This window comes from Solenopsis invicta, chromosome 4 (genome assembly GCF_016802725.1).
Source record: "Solenopsis invicta isolate M01_SB chromosome 4, UNIL_Sinv_3.0, whole genome shotgun sequence".
NCBI classification, from domain to species: Eukaryota; Metazoa; Arthropoda; class Insecta; order Hymenoptera; family Formicidae; genus Solenopsis; species Solenopsis invicta.
In genome coordinates, this window is record NC_052667.1 from 9378739 (window position 1) to 9394723 (window position 15985).

Below are 15985 nucleotides of genomic sequence, written 5' to 3' on the forward strand. Positions count from 1 at the left end.
GTTAATTAAAAAATACTTTAACTTCATTAAAAATACGTATAATACCAGTGAACAATTTGCGTTTACCTGCCAAAATATTTTGGAGGTTTAAGTAATTTTATTCTCTCATATTTTATTTTATTTTGAGAATATTTCTTTTGATATCATACTAACGAGACAATTTCTTTGGACTAACAAGCCAATTACTCAAAAATTTTTTTGTAAATTAAGGAATAAATTAAAGTATTGTATGAAAAATAATATAAAATAAAAAATAATTTAAAGATAAAACTATACAGGCTTTGTAATACTAATTATTATATTTGATTTCTTTATTTATGATACTTGGTTTTTCCAATACTTATATATTGTTTGTTATAAGGTTTTTGGAAGGTGACTCAGCACGCCGGGGGGCACCCTGCGGGTCCCCCGGTAGGGCCGTGAGGCCAAGCAGGCCTAAGGTCGGGGGAGAGGGACACCAGCCCTCCCCCGCCTCTTCCCCTTGTGATGTTTACGGGGGTAAAGCCCGGGAGTCCGGCCCCCCGGCCGGATGTCCCGGGCCCCTACGCGCCGGACTAGCCCGGCGCGGCGGCATACTCTTCTCCGTGTTGGGGGGGGAGGAGGTAGGAAGGAGTTCCTTCCCCTCCCCCCACCAGCACCCCGATGAGGCGCTAGAGGGGGAGCGATGGCGCATTGTGACGCGCGATCGCTCCCCCGGACCGTTAAGTCAGGTTTGCCTCGCCGGGCTCACTTACATGGGGAGCTGCCCTCCTCCCACGGCTGCGCGTCCCGAAAGCTGGGCCGGCAGCCGCAGGGGAGGAGGGTCGCTCCATTTCATCATTCCTGTGGCGGTCGCCGTCGTCCCTCTCCTCCGCAATAGTGGGGAGCGAGGGGGCGACCGCCACGGCTCTTCTGCCCCGCCGCCGCCCGGTGGAACTCCGGGGGCGGGGGCCGCTTCTTCTCGGTCGGGGCGGACGGGGCGGGGGCCGAGACGAAGCGTGACCCCCGTCTCCGCCGCCCCTTCTGTTCCTCGCGTCGCCTGGGGGCATACGACCCCCAGGCTGACGCTCCCGCACCTTTTCGGCCTCCTCCTTCTGCAGCATGACTAGCTCGCAGAAGGAGGAGACCGCCTTCCAGGCGCTCTCCCTGCCTACCATCTGACTGATGATGGCCGGCAGGGAGAGGTCATCTCCCACTTCGGCCCTCAAGACTCCGCGCAGCTCTTCCCACGCTGGACACTCTTCCAGTGTGTACCGCGCGGAGTCCCGGGCGGCGCCACAGTGGTGGCACTGTGTCGTCGGCTCCCTCCTTATCCTGCACAGGTACTCACCAAAACAACCATGCCCGGTGAGCACCTGTGTCATCCTGTAGGACAAGCCGCCAAACGGGCGGCCCACCCACTCGTCCAGGTGTGGTAGGACGGCCTCCAAGATCCGAGATCCGGCCGCCGGCGGGTTGTCGATGAGGTTCCTCTTCCATGACCTCATCACCCGCCGACGGGCCCTCTCCCGTAGCAACGCGGCGGCCCTGGGGGTGACTACCCCCTCCCTCAAGGCGGATGGCTTTTGCCCTGGCGTAGGTCCACGCCAGGGCATCGGCCGTGTACTCCGCCGGGGGGAGCCCCGCCAGGGCCATGATTGCCGCGTTGGGAGCGGTGCGAAACGCGCGCGTTATCCTTCGCGCCAGCCGCCGCTGCACGTCGTGCAACACCTTCTTGATGCGGCGGCCGGCCAGCGCCTCGCGAAACCACACCGGGGCTCCGTACAAAGTCCCGGACATGATCGCGAGGGCGTACGCGCGTCTAGCACCCACCCTCGGACCCCGGAGGTTGGGCATCAACCCATTGAGGGCGTTCAATATCCTGCCCAACTGCTGGGCCAGCTGGTCAAAGTGATCAGCGAAGGCCCAGCGACCGTCCAGGTGCAACCCAAGATACTTCAGGATTGCACCCACCTGAACACGGGTGTTGTCCACCAGGACGAAGGCCTGGGGCGGTACCCCGGAGGAGCCATTGTGAAAGAATATGGCTTCCGTCTTCTCCGGGGCCACCCTCAGGCCCAGGCCTTTTATGGCACCGACGACACAGGCCACTGCTCAGTCGCCCTTGGCGACTGCTCTTCCCCAGGAGGTCCCCCCCGCCACTATGAACGTGTCGTCAGCGTAGCCGACGACGTAGCAGCGAGGGGGGAGGGCCGTGCGGAGCACTTTGTCGTATGCGGCGTTCCATAGCAGGGGGCCCAACACGGACCCCTGTGGAACGCCACATGACACGTCCCTCCGCTGCTGGAGTCCGTCTTTGTCGCGGAACTCCAGCTCCCTATCCCGGAAATAGTCCTGAACGATGGCGACGAGGTAGGGCGGCAGGCGAAAGTACTCGCTCAGCGCCGCCACCACCTCGCCCCAGGGGAGACTATTAAAGGCGTTGGCGATATCCAGGGATATCGCCAACGCCACCATCCCGTCCCCCGTTAGGTATTCCGAGAGGGACCGAACCTGACATATCGCGTCAATTGTCGATCGCGCCTCTCGGAACCCGTATTGTTTGAGGGACAGTTCAGGACCATTCCGGGCCATATGCCGGATGTTGCGGTTAGCGATTATTCGCTCGAAGATCTTACCCGCATCATCCAGCATACAGAGGGGCCTGTACGCGGAGGGACTCTCCGCGGGCTTGTCCTCCTTTTTAAGGAGGACAAGCCGGGCCCTCTTCCACCTCCTGGGGAAGGTACCTTCCCGGAGGCACTTCGTGTACGTGGCACGAAGTGCCTCCCCTACGATAGGCGATGCCCGGGCCCAGATTTTGGCATAGATGCCATCCGGCCCGGGCGCCTTCGCTTTTTTGCCAGTTATTCGAGCGAAGGCCGCGACCATTTCGTGCCTGGACACCTCCAGTTCCTCCGACCATCCTGGGGGAGGGCCGGACTTTTCCGGGATATCCCTCCCCCGGGTGGGGAACAGTGTGTTCACCACCCTTTGGAGGAACTGGGGGTCCAGCGTCTCCGAGACTGGAGGCGCCCATGGGCGAAGCCTTTTCATCACTATACAATATGGCCTGCCCCATGGGTCGCGATCCAGCTCGGAGATCATATCCTCCCAGGACGCGGCCTTCGCCCAAGCTATGGCGGTCCTCAAAGCCTTTCTGGCATCCCTGAGGACCGCCGTGGCGTTTGTCAACGCTTCCTCCATGCCCCGTCGCTTGGCGCGCGTGTGCGCCCGCCTGGCGGCCACGGTAGCTCGCCTTAGTTCGGCGAGCTCCGCGGACCACCAGTAGGCGGCGCGGCGCGCCATAGGTCTGCTGCGGGGCATGGAGGCGTCGCAGGCACGCGACATAATTTCACAGAGGCGCTCCGCCTCCTCCTCGGCTCCGAGGTCAGCTTCTCCCTCCGGCCAAGTGGAGGCGAGGAGGCTGACCTCGAGGGCTTCTAGGTCGAGTTTCCTCAGAACCATCGATTCTTATCCCGGGTGCGGCGGCGTTGCTCTCGCACCTCCGTGGGGGGGGGAGACCAGCTCCATGGAGATAAGTCTATGATCAGACGTCTCTCCGAGGGAGCCGGTCTCCACCATCCATCCCTGGACCCTGTTTAGGGCCTCGGGGGGGGCCCATGTCACGTCGACAATGGACTCTCCCCCGGACCCCACGTAGGTGCTGACCCGGCCCCGGTTCAAAAGGACCAGGCCGAGCCCCGCCGCAAACTCTAAAGCGAGGCGGCCCCTCGCGTCAGTGCGGTGGGAGCCCCAGGCCACAGCGTGGGCATTGAGGTCTCCCCCCACGATGACAGGCCTTGGAGAGCGACTGAGTATGTCGCTCTCCATGCCGTCTAAGGACGCCTCGTACTCCCCCCTGGTTAGGCTAGGGGGGGAGATAGCATCCCAGGACATCGATGAGTCCGTACTCGACCATGACGAAACCCTCGCCAGCCGATAGAGGAATCATCGGCGGAGCGCCCGGCACATGATGGCTGACCATCGCCACCTTTCCCGAGGGATCTCCAACCCAGTTGGGGTTGCCCTCGGGGATCCTATAAGGATCGGCGACGATGGCCAGCCCGCCACCCCCCTCCGCCAGGCACTGCGCAAGCATGTCTTGCGCAGCCCTGGCGTGATTGAGGTTGGTCTGGAGGAGCCTAAGGGGCATTTTCGATTGTCCCCTGAGGCTCCTCCACCTCCATCTCGGTTTCGCGGGTTTCCGCGTTCCCGGTTCTTATGGTCCTCTCCCTTTGCGGGAGAGGGGCTTCCTCCTCAACTACCACCATGGGGACCAGAGCAGGGGGCGGGGTTGAGTTTGAGATTGTAGATGGCCCCGCCTCCCTCCGGTCCTCGGTGCTCAGGGGCGCCCGTTGCGGCTTGTTCGCCAGGCACCCCTTAGCACCGATCCTGTGCTCAGCGGGCTTGCCCGCGTCACGGCAAACCGGGCAGCCCGCCTTGGCTGTACAGGCCTTGGCCAGGTGGCCAAGGCCCCCGCACCTGTAGCAGCAGCCGGATCTGTCGATCCGACTGCTGCACTTGGCCTGGACGTGGCCCTGGGCCAGGCACTTGTGGCACTGCAACCCCCGAGGGGGAAGCAGCGCCACTCGGCAGCTCGACCAGCCCACCCTGACGCGGGGGGCGGCCAGAGCCGCCTTGCCGGCCTTGGCTGGGATGCGAACCCAGCAAGTGCCTAGCCCATTGGGAGCCGTTCTGATCTCCCCCACCTTGATATCGTGGGGGGAGCATCCTCCAGTAGCTCCCAAGGCCTCGGCCATCTCGCTCGAGGTGACCGAGTCGTCCAGGCCACTCAGACGTAGCTCGACCGTCTTGCACGGTCGAGCCACCTTCACGTCGTCTCTTTCTCCGAGGGCCTCCCTGATCCCTTCGGCCAGGGCGTCGGCCTTAGTGCCGTTTTCAGCGCCCCTGACCTCTAGGATCAGGGCCCCCGTGACGGCTCGTCTGGGGCGCAGGTCCTCAATCCCGAGGGAGGATAGATCGACTCTTTCCCTCGCGGTCTTGAGGACCTGCGCGTATGCTCTCGGGTCGGCACAGGTGACCGTGACAGCCGCCGTGGTCGGCGGCTTAATTTTGGTCACTCTGGCCGGACCCTGGGAGCTGGCGCCTCTCGGCGGAGGTGGCCCTCCGGGTCCCCCCTGGCCCCCTCCACGCCCGCCCCTTTTCTTCTTCTTCTTCGATGAGGAAGAGGATTGTTGGGTGGGGGGGTTGGAGGACGGGATAGGGAGGACCCTTATCGGCCTCTTGGCCGGTAGAGCCGTCTTGGCCGCCTCCTCGACAACTTTGGCGGCCTTCCTCCTCGATTTTTTGGAGACCACCTCTGTCCATAGTTCTAGTATGGAGGGAGAGGTGGTCTCTTTCGCCGGAACGGGTTTGGCAGCCATCGAAGTGGCTGCTTTGCCCGCTCTGTTTTGCGGGACGGTCCGTGTCTGGGTGGCCATCTTGCCCCCAGACTGGGCCGTCTTGGGCCTCTCCACGGCCTTGTTGGGCGGGAGAAGCCCCATCTCAGCGAGCACGGCCGGGAGGACTCTGCTCAGGACCTCCCGGAGGCCGTCCTCGGTCAGGGCTTTCGCCCTCTTCTTCTCTTTCCTCCCGCCCTCCCCGACCCTGGCCCATCCCGATGTCTCCAGAGAACTGGAGGGAGGGGGAAGGGCAGGGAAGGAGGAGCGGGAGACGGGGGCTGCCACCCGGTTCGCCGCTTTAGACAGGGGGTTCAGCTGCTTGCTGACCCCCTGCAGCGGCGGACGGTAATAGGGCCCCTTGAGGTCCCTGGCCGTTATGACCAGGGGCTCTTTAAGGGTTTTGACGGACACGACCCTCGGCCCTGTTTTGGGTCGCATGGTCGTGCCGCCCACCGTTTGAGGGGGTTCCGAGGCGGGAGGCTCCTCGACCCCCATGTCCAGACCCACAGTTGGACCCGACGTGCAGGGGGGCAGAGATCCCACCAGGGCCCTCGAGACATCCTCGTCGAGGTCCGTCTGGGTCTCGACGTCGGTTTGACCCTCTACGTCTGTACCCGTGGGAGGTTTTCGCTCGAGAAGCGCCACTCGAACGCGGAGCTGTCCGAGCTCCGCTTCGAGTTTGCGCTTCTCAGCCGTCCATTTGGCTCTGGCTTTGGCCAGGGCCGCACTTTCCTCTCGGCGCTGTCGCGCCTCGTTGTCCTCCCCGTTTCTGGACATGATGGCCGTCAAACCGGCCGTAAGGTCAGTATAGGCCCGCCAGAGGTCCTTGCGGATCGGTCCCTGAATATTATTGGACCTCTCCACTGACTTGGCCATCATGCCCAGGCTTTCCGTCATGACTGCTGCAACAGCAGCCATGGGTTGCGCCTCCAGTTCCTCGGCGCGCTCCAGGGCATCGTTTTTTGCCCTTGCAGCGCGCTCAGAGGAGGGCTCAACCTCAGGGTTGAGGATGGCTTTGTGATCCCTTATTAGCTTTTTTGCTTTTTCTGCCTCTGCTTTTTTGGCTAGGGCCTGCGCAGTAAATTGCCCCTCGTGAGAGGGGTCTTTGGCAGGCCTGCCACGACCCTTTTTTGGAGGTCCTTCATCAGACTCCGAAGAGGAGGAGGTGATGTAGTACCTTGTAGTCGAGGTCTTATTGTGGGCCCTTTTTTTCCCCATCAGTGTCAACGTCCATGTCCGCTGACCCAGAGGGGAGACGTGGGGAAGGAGGTAGAGAGCCTCCTTTCACCGATTCCGGGCCAAGAGGCCCGAGAGCACTACCCGGCTTGATACCAGTGGCATCCGGCCCGCATTTACTGGGTTTATTCCCCTTACTACAGGCCGGGCCCGGCCTCGAGCCCGCGGAGCTAGCCTTTCCACCCTTGAGCATAAAGTCCTCGAGGGTGATTTGTAGCTTCCGTATCTCCTTCTTTTTGGGACTCCCCAGGGAGCCGGACGGGCTGAAAAGCTCCAGCCCGCCGGCCCCGGTGGAAGGTCCTCTTATGTGTCTAGTAGCGTCTCTCCCTTCAGCGGGTGAGACGTCCTGGCTCAAAAGGTCGGGAGAAGACGAAGATTTCGCCCCTCCCAGCCCCTCCCTTCCTAGTCGTGCGCCCGTGGACGCGCCGCTAGTTCCCTCCTTTTTCGTATTTGTGGGTATGCTCATTTTCAATTTAATCCCTCTCCCCGTGACGGCTGGACCGACCGGCGTATCTCCCACCCCGCCGAAACATGACCGGTACGGGTGCCCCCGGTACTCCGGGGGGGTCGGCTTATGGCGCAGTCCCTGGGGATGTGACATCCAGGGCACGGGCCTCCAGCCCCCTACACACCCATACGGAGGAGCCATCAAGGGCTCGCCCCGTATGGGCTTTCAGGGGTCCCCCGCCTCCGACAGCGGGGGCACCGTCACGGGTGGCGCCACCCGGGGGGCCCCACGGACGGGTCGGGCCACGGAAGCGACGCCCCTTCCGCACCCTAACCGCCGTGGCGACCAGCACGTCCACCCAGGGGGGTAACAACTCCCCTGGGGGGACAAGACTCCGGCCCGGCACCCGCTTCGGAAAGGACGCCGTCGCGGAATGCCGGGCCAGCCAACACCGCCCCGGGCCCCGCCTCGGAATACTTCCGAGCGGCCCCGGAGCCAGTCCAGCCCGCAACCTCGGGGAGGGTTTCCCACGAGGAACGCGCTGGACCGTCCTCCACCACTCCGACCCTGCCCCGGAATAAGTCCGGGCGGCCCGGAGACGGCCCAGCCCGCTGGGTCCGGTGAACCGGGGTCCCAGCGGCCCGTCTCGTCCGATTGGGGGCGGCGGGGAGTTCCGTTCCGGGACAAGTCCCTTCACAGAGACCCCTCGCCGCTGTCCGCACGCGCCCTCGGCCCTGCCTCGGAAAAGTCCGAGCGGCCCGAGGGCCGCCCCGGCCCGATGCATCGGGGAGAGTTTCCCACGATGCACGCGCCGGGACACCCCCGCCGCTCCGACCCTGCCCTGGAATAAGTCCAGGCGGCCCGGAAACGGCCCAGCCCGACGGGAATGGCCACGCCAAAACCCGCCGGCCCGTCCTTCCCGGAGGGACTGGTTCTCCCCGTGCCAGGACGCGAGCCGTGAAAACGACACCGTCCCCAGACACAGGGATCACCAGCCCCTCTTCTTCCCGTGCCCGCCGCGCCGGGAGGCGCCTTGGGCAAGGCATTTGCCTTCAATTTGAAGACAAATGCCTTTCACGTGACCTCTTGGCCCCCATCCCCGAAGGCATTCGGGGATGGAGTTCACCCTCTCACCACGTTGAGGTGGGTCACATCGAGAGGGTTTGTAATTGACCCTACTCCCCGTGACAGCTGGGCCGACCGGCGTATCTCCCACCCCGCCGAAACATGACCGGTACGGGTGCCCCCGGTACTCCGGGGGGGTCGGCTTATGGCGCAGGCCCTGGGGATGTGACATCCAGGGCACGGGCCTCCAGCCCCCTACACACCCATACGGAGGAGCCATCAAGGGCTCGCCCCGTATGGGCTTTCAGGGGTCCCCCGCCTCCGACAGCGGGGGCACCGTCACGGGTGGCGCCACCCGGGGGACCCCACGGACGGGTTGGGCAACGGAAGCGACGCCCCTTCCGCACCCTAGCCGCCGTGGCGACCAGCACGTCCACCCAGGGGGGTGACAACTCCCCTGGGGGGACAAGACTCCGGCCCGGCACCCGCTTCGGAAGGGACGCCGTCGCGGAATGCCGGGCCAGCCAACACCGCCCCGGGCCCCGCCTCGGAATACTTCCGAGCGGCCCCGGAGCCAGTCCAGCCCGCAACCTCGGGGAGGGTTTCCCACGAGGAGCGCGCTGGACCGTCCTCCACCGCTCCGACCCTGCCCCGGAATAAGTCCGGGCGGCCCGGAGACGGCCCAGCCCGCTGGGTCCGGTAAACCGGGGTCCCAGCGGCCCGTCTCATCCGATTGGGGGCGGCGAGGAGTTCCGTTCCGGGACAGGTCCCTTCACAGAGACTCCTCGCCGCTGTCCGCACTCGCCCTCGGCCCTGCCTCGGATAAGTCCGAGCGGCCCGAGGGCCGCCCCGACCCGATGCATCGGGGAGAGTTTCCCACGATGCACGCGCCGGGACACCCCCGCCGCTCCGACCCTGCCCTGGAATAAGCCCAGGCGGCCCGGAGCGGCCCAGCCCGACGGGATTGGCCGCGCCAAACCCGCCGGCCCGTCCTTCCCGGAGGGACTGGCTCTCCCCGTGCCAGGACGCGAGCCGTGAAAATGACACCGTCCCCAGACACAGGGATTACCAACCCCTCTTCTTCCCGTGCCCGCCGCGCCGGGAGGCGCCTTGGGCAAGGCATTTGCCTTCGGTCTGAGGACAAATGCCTTTCACGTGACCTCTTGGCCCCCATCCCCGAAGACATTCGGGGATGGAGTTCACCCTCTCACCACGTTGAGGTGGGTCACATCGAGAGGGACAGAATTATGGCTAGTTTTAATGTGTTATTATTATTACCATATATAAACTGTTTTTTACCACAGGCAGTGTTGGGTACGGTTGAAATAATAAATATATTTATTTTTCTTGTTTTTTAGATGCCGAGAGTTTGCGTAAGAAAGACTTTCAGAAGGCAGATCGACTTGTCGAGGTATAAGGACGCATATGAGAAGGTAAAAACTGGAGATTCACTATGAAAAGCGACGAACAAGCATGGAATAAACCACTGTTCACTCCTAAGATATATACAAAAGCGAGATGCATCTGGCAAGGAAAATGAAGATATGGGGTATAGAGAACACAACCGAGTTTTTACTGAAAAGCAAGAGCGAGAATTATCAAAATATTTGATTTGATGTGCAGACATATAATATATTTTAGACTATCTAAGAAAATGGCGAGGAAATTGACGTACAAACTTACTAATAAGTATAATTTATCATGACCTTGGACTTGGGAAAACAACCAGATGGTGAGGAATGGTTTCGTAGATGTTTATGAGAAGAAACCCTGAACTGTCCGTACGAGCTGCGTAAGCTACAAGCTTGTCAAGGGCGACTAGCTTTAACAAAAGTAACGTCAATGTTTTCTATGACAGTTTAATTATTGTCATAGACCGTCATAAGTTTGAGCCCCAAGACATATATAACACCGATGAAACAGCTGTAACAACAGTCTAAAAACCCGATATGGTTGTAGCTAGACGTGGTGCTCATCAAATAAGTTTAGTAACTTTAGCTGAAAGGAGTACTTAGTGACAGTAACCTTTGCAGCAAACGCAATCGAAAATGTAATTCTTTCATTCTTTGTTTTTCCACGAATGCACTACTAAGACCATTTTGTTAAGGATGGGCCAATAGGGATGGGTCAATAGCTCATAGAAATTGTTACTGAAAATATCTAAAATTTTTTTCTGGAATATTATTACTCTAAAAAGTTCCTAAAAATTTTCTGAATTTTATTACTAATCGTAATCTTTTAAATATAAATTTAAATATTACTTCTAAAAGCACTTTAAATCTAAAGTAATATCAAAAAATTTTTTAGTAACTTTTATTTTGATTTTAAAATACTTCAAAATAATATTTTAATAATATTTTAATTTATTATATTCAGAAGGTTACAAGTATCAAATTATAAAAAGTTACAATAAAAATTATACATAAAATATAATTAGTGTTTTTATTCTATCTTTTTATTTATTATTTGCAATTTGATTAATATGATAAATGTAAGTATTGTACACAGCAGAAAATGTCATTAGAAGAGGAGGAATGCTTCTGTGTTGTTTGTTCGTCACCATATTCAGAGAATAGATCCGGAGAAAAGTAGATTCAATGCACCACTTGTAAACAGTGGGCTCACGAAGAGTGCACAGAAAGTGGTCTTAGCTATGTTTGCCACAACCTATACAGCACAGAAGACTGCAGAAATATTGTTGCAACATTGCTGCAACGTTGTAATATTGCTGCAACGTTGCAACAATATTGTTGCAAGTTTTGTGCTGTATGGGAATTACGACTCAGATTGATCCCAAAGCTAAATTTTTGTTTGATTGAAGAAATGTTTTCTTTTAGTTTATTCTCAAATTATTTCCGTTTAGTTTGCTTTGTTTTAAAAAATATTGTCGATTTTTATTATTTTTGTTAATTATATTAATTGTTTATTACTCGTCAAAGACTGATTAGAAATATCTTTATGAGTATTAAAACATTGAAGACTGATTAATGTTGGTGCCATAATTGTTCTTAGAATTAGATTAAATGGTAATTAAAACATTTTGTAATATTATATTTTATATTATTTGCAAACGTTTTAACTGACCCCAATCACTGTTTCAACCGCCCCTGGCATGGGGACGGTTGAAATAAATCGGTTTTTTTTTCATTTTGTATACTTTTACAAATAGCAGCTCAGGAACTAAAATGGTATAGCTTATTTACAGTTAAAAACGCGTTCTTGAATTTAATATATCATAATCATCGCTCAGTTTATAAACAATTATAGTGTGAACAAAAAAAGCCAAATTGTTTTAACCGTACCCATTTTACCCTACTCACTGAATTGAGTGAATTCTGTGTTGCTATCTCCTATTTTTATTTCCTTTGAGGGGGCATAACCCAGGAGACCAAAATGGCAATTTTCTGGAATTTTTTTGGAAACTGTTGGAGCTACCAAATTGGGAGTTTTTTTAATTAAAAATATACATTTTGAAGAAATTTTATGATTTGTTTTATTAAGAAATTGCGTAAAATGACAGATATGGTTTCCTGTAGAGGTAACCCTGAAAAAATCGCCCAAAACGGTACCAGGTGTACCTTCGCCAAAAATTATCTGAAACAAAAAATGTTTATGGAATATTAAAATATATAATAATATCTTTGGCGTATTGTAGCCAATTTCAAAAATATTTGTCAATTTTTGACAAAATGGCGAGCGTTTAAATTTAAAGTTGCTATTTTTAGGACAAAATCCGTTTGTTTCCTCGTTCCCCCAAAAAAACTATAAAGTCTAAAAAAAACCCCCTACGCAATAGATAATCATGTGTAGAATTGCCAGCATAAATTTCAAGCAAATCGGTTCAATGGTTGTTGAGATATTTCTGGTAACAGTTTGAAAAATGTCGTTTCGAGAAAAATTTGAATATTCAACATATGTTATTGTTAATGAAACATACAATTTTTTTAACTTACACAAAGTCATCAATTCTAGGCCCACAGTATAAGTTTTCCGCAGTAGATGCGATGCCCATATCATCTAAATTTTGTTGTCAGCGACGTATTTGCACGTCTTTAGTCTGTACTTTGGCTTGCGCTATACGGCGATTATCTTCGCGCGCAGCATATTGATGTGCATTTGGTCCGAGAGAAATACCAATAATGCTTATTATTCGTAATATTGAAGTTATACCATCATTGAATATGCAAGCAGATATGTATGCAGCAATTTCTATTGTAACAGTACCGTTGTGCATTGTTTGAGGCTATTTTCCAAATTATATTGTTAAAACTTTTATTGTTCTTCTGAGTACAGCCACCAACACAGCACTCCAATAATGCGTCTTTACGAAGGTTAGACACGAAACCGAAAGGACAGGTCGTGGTCCAACCACAATATTTCAGCGACCAATGTACTATCAGGACTATAACTTTGCCATTTTTTGGAATTTTAATTTCAAATTTTTACCAGACATTCTCAAAATATTAATCATTATAAATATTGTATGTAGGGTGATGTGGGGTAAAGTGGGATGGGTTTTTTGAAGTGTCAAAAAAATGAATTTTAAGCAATTAATAGTTGTTTTCACTAGAAGACGAAAATAATTAACTTTTTAAAATTGCGGATTTTAAAAGTTTTGATTTTAAGTTGTATTTTTAGCTATTTTTTCAAAAACGAAAAATTTTAGGCTTTCGAAAAACGATGGGATAAAGTGGAACACCAAAAAGTTCAGTCAAAACAGCCATAAAAACCAACTTAAATCGACTTCTATGTTTAATCAACACTTCTAAATAATAAATAATTGAAAATCATCATCATTCTGGCGCTACAGCCCTTGTTGGCCTGCTCAAGGATATGTCTCCATGCATCCCTATCAAGCGCTTTCCTTCTCCATTCTCTCACCCCCATGCCTCGCAAGTTCTTCTCCACGTTCTCCATATAGCGCGTTCTGGGTCTTCTTCTGCATCTTAGCCTTGTTGGATTCTGAAACATAATCACTTATGTTGGACCTCCCGGATTTATTCTTACCACATGCCCTACCTATCTTAGCCGGCTTAACTTGATTGTCCTCACGATGTTCAGGTCCTGGTATAATTCATACACTTCATGATTGTAGCGCTTCCTCCATAGCCCATTGTCCTTAACTGCTCCAAAAATTCTTTGTAGTACTTTCAAATAATTGAAAATAGGGTAATAAAATCCTTCCCTTTTTCTATGGCTATAGCATTTAAACTTATAATTTTTTGATGGCAGTTACTGTCATATTATAGTAACATTTAATATTAAATTTTTTTTGTGTATAAATAATAACATTCAAAATAATTAATAAAATTACTTAATTTGCACTAATTCTTCAAGAAAACATGAAAAACTCACTTTAGCTTACAACGTTAATTTGTACACAGTCTTTCACTACCAAAACTTTTTTTTGGTACGATGAGGAAAATGCTTATAGCACACTAGGCTGGCTAGGCCTGGTAGTGTTGGACTCGGATCGGAACGGTGCAATCCCGGCCACATAGTTTCAGCGACCGGGTTCGTCCCCCCCGCCTACCAACTAAAAACTTCACCGAGCCACTTCGTCCCGGTTAAGGAAGGCCCCGGCGACAATACGTCATTCCTTCGGTAGCCTTCCCCGGGGGCCGACACACCAGTTCGTCAAGTTGAGAGTGGACGTGCAAGGGCGGCGAGACGAGATAGGTTGGCTGCCGCCTGTCCACCCCGAGGTAACGCCGTGCAAACACCAACATGCCCCCCGCGCTCTTTTAGAGCCAGAGGCGAGCACCGAACTTACCCATTCCGTGCCAACTCCCTGCTTAAGATCCAGCAAAGACACCCTGAGAGACCGTCCGGGTCTACCTACTATCCACGACCAAGTGGCCGACCCGCCGAATGAGCGAAGACCCGCACTTATCAAGCGGCCCATAGCCGGGGTCCTTGTCCCCAGAGCATCCTTGAGCGCAGGGGCCGCCCCCTCCCAGGAGTCACCCCGCAGCCCTATCATCTCAATGGAAAAGCGACCCTGGGGAAGGAGGTGTCAACGCCCCCTCCTCCGCCCGGGGTCTAGACGCCGATTTGGCAGAGGTTCCCGAGTCGAATCCCACTCGCCTCTCCCGTTACGGAAGAGGGAGGAGCTCGAGCACCACCCTCGCCTGGGGGAGGCTTGAAGTATCAGGGACATTGAGGTTCTTGCACCTCCTTTTACTCGGGGGACTCACCCCGAGCCCAGAAGCTCTAAACGAGTACGACGACAACTTGATCACTCCCGACGAAGGCCTTACCGACAGAGGTCTCCGTCACAAAACGGGTCTCCTCCATATCTATATTAGCCTCTGGCCCCGCCGATATTTCACCCTCCACGGCCTGAGCGCCGGGCGGGGTGGAAGGCGGTAGGGAAAGAGGCCGATCATCTTCTAGATCTCCTCCCTCTTCCCGATGGGAAAGAGGGGGAGTTCTCTTCCCCGGGCGAACAGCCGGGGAAACCCGTGCACACTTCTTACCGCCGGGGCGGTGGTCGTGCGCCTTCCCACGTGTGGCACACTCCGGTCAGAACGGCTTATTTGCACATTCCGCCTAGGTGTGCCCTTTCCTCCTCGCATTTGAAGCAGCACCGAGCCCTGTCAATATTGCCAAGACACCAATGCTACGTATAGCCTTGGGCCAGGCAGCGGAAACATCGCGGTGCCTTGAGTACCTCCACGGTGGCCGTCACCCAGCCCAGGACCAAGTTACCCGCCCGGGCAATCTTTGCGGCCGCGGCAACCGCGTACTGCACGATGATAGAGCTCAGCCCCCGCCGGTTCCGCGTTAGCGCCCCACCCGGAGGTCCGCCACGAAACACTCCCGGAGTCGACAACCGCAGTGGCCACTTCCTCCGGGGAGATTGATTCGTTGGACCTGGAGATGCGGATCTTTACCCTGCGTACAAGGCATGAGATCCGCACATCCGGGCCCCCCGCGACGCACCTCATTTCTGAGGGCAGTCATTCCGCGACTGGCCTGCTGTCTTCACCGAGGATCTCCAAAAGAGACCCCCGGACTTGGTGGACCCGTAGCCCAGAGATCCCTACAACGTGATGTCCCCCGGACAATGGACTCGCAAGCCCGCCACATCACCGCTGCATACAAGGCCCCGTTACCGTCACCAGCACTGCCAATGACCTTGAGGACGCGCCTCTTGACCTTCCTCGCCGCGAGGGTTTCGCTTCGCGGCGGAGCCTCTTTCTTATTTTTCTTTTTCTTTTTTTTTGGGCTCGGCCGTCGGAGGAGCGTTCGAAGCCGCTACCTTCGATGGCCTAATCCCTTTCTTCTTGTGCAGTAGAAGAAAAACCCCCAACTGTTTGGAGGGAGAGGGGGCAACTGAAAATTGCAAAGCGCGCCCTCATGCTTCAGAGTGAGTCCTTCTTGACTGCAGCTGCCTTACAATCGTCGGCGGGGAACAGCTTTTTTCCCCCTTCATCGCCTCCGGCGACCGGTCCTGCCCCCGGTTCTTCTTCTTTCAAGGAGCGAGTGTTGGGGACGTTGGAGCGGCTGACGGCAACCATGGAGAGGGTGGAGAGGTGCCTGGAGCGGGTGGAGACAGGGGCTGTCCCGGCCTAACGTATTAATAGGCCAAAGGAGGCCGCCTTTTGGCCTCCCCCATCCACCCTCCTCCTCTTCTTATTGCCGACGACCTCGACCCAGCTCCGATCACTCGTAGGCGCATCGGGGCCTGCGCGACCATCGACTTAGTGGGGGGTGCGGGAGGCTTCTCCCGCGGAGCCCCCGCTCTACTCTTTCTACCCTTACCTCTTTTGCCCTTGGCGCCGGTGGGGACGCCGGCCGGGACGGCCTCTGTCTTCACCCGCCCCAGGCGCCTCTCCAGCCCCTCCACGGTTGCCGTCAGCCTCTCTAA

The 15985-nt window shown here is 55.0% G+C and overlaps 2 protein-coding genes across 2 annotated transcripts in view; one reads left to right on the forward strand and one right to left on the reverse strand.

Annotated features, from left to right (window-relative positions):
- Positions 1-15985, forward strand: part of LOC105202483 (fatty acid synthase) — a 125292-nt gene that overhangs the window by 59051 nt on the left and 50256 nt on the right. The window contains exon 2 of the mRNA XM_039447945.1: positions 9471-9545. The gene's annotated coding sequence lies outside the window, so the exon portion shown is untranslated. The remainder of the gene's footprint in view (positions 1-9470; positions 9546-15985) is intronic.
- LOC113003423 lies at positions 4104-7065 on the reverse strand. The gene is made up of 3 exons (XM_039447989.1): positions 6652-7065; positions 4780-6602; positions 4104-4443 (listed from the first exon to the last, which is right to left on the reverse strand). Exons 1-3 carry the CDS (start codon positions 7063-7065, stop codon positions 4104-4106), a joined length of 2577 nt encoding a protein of 858 aa, XP_039303923.1.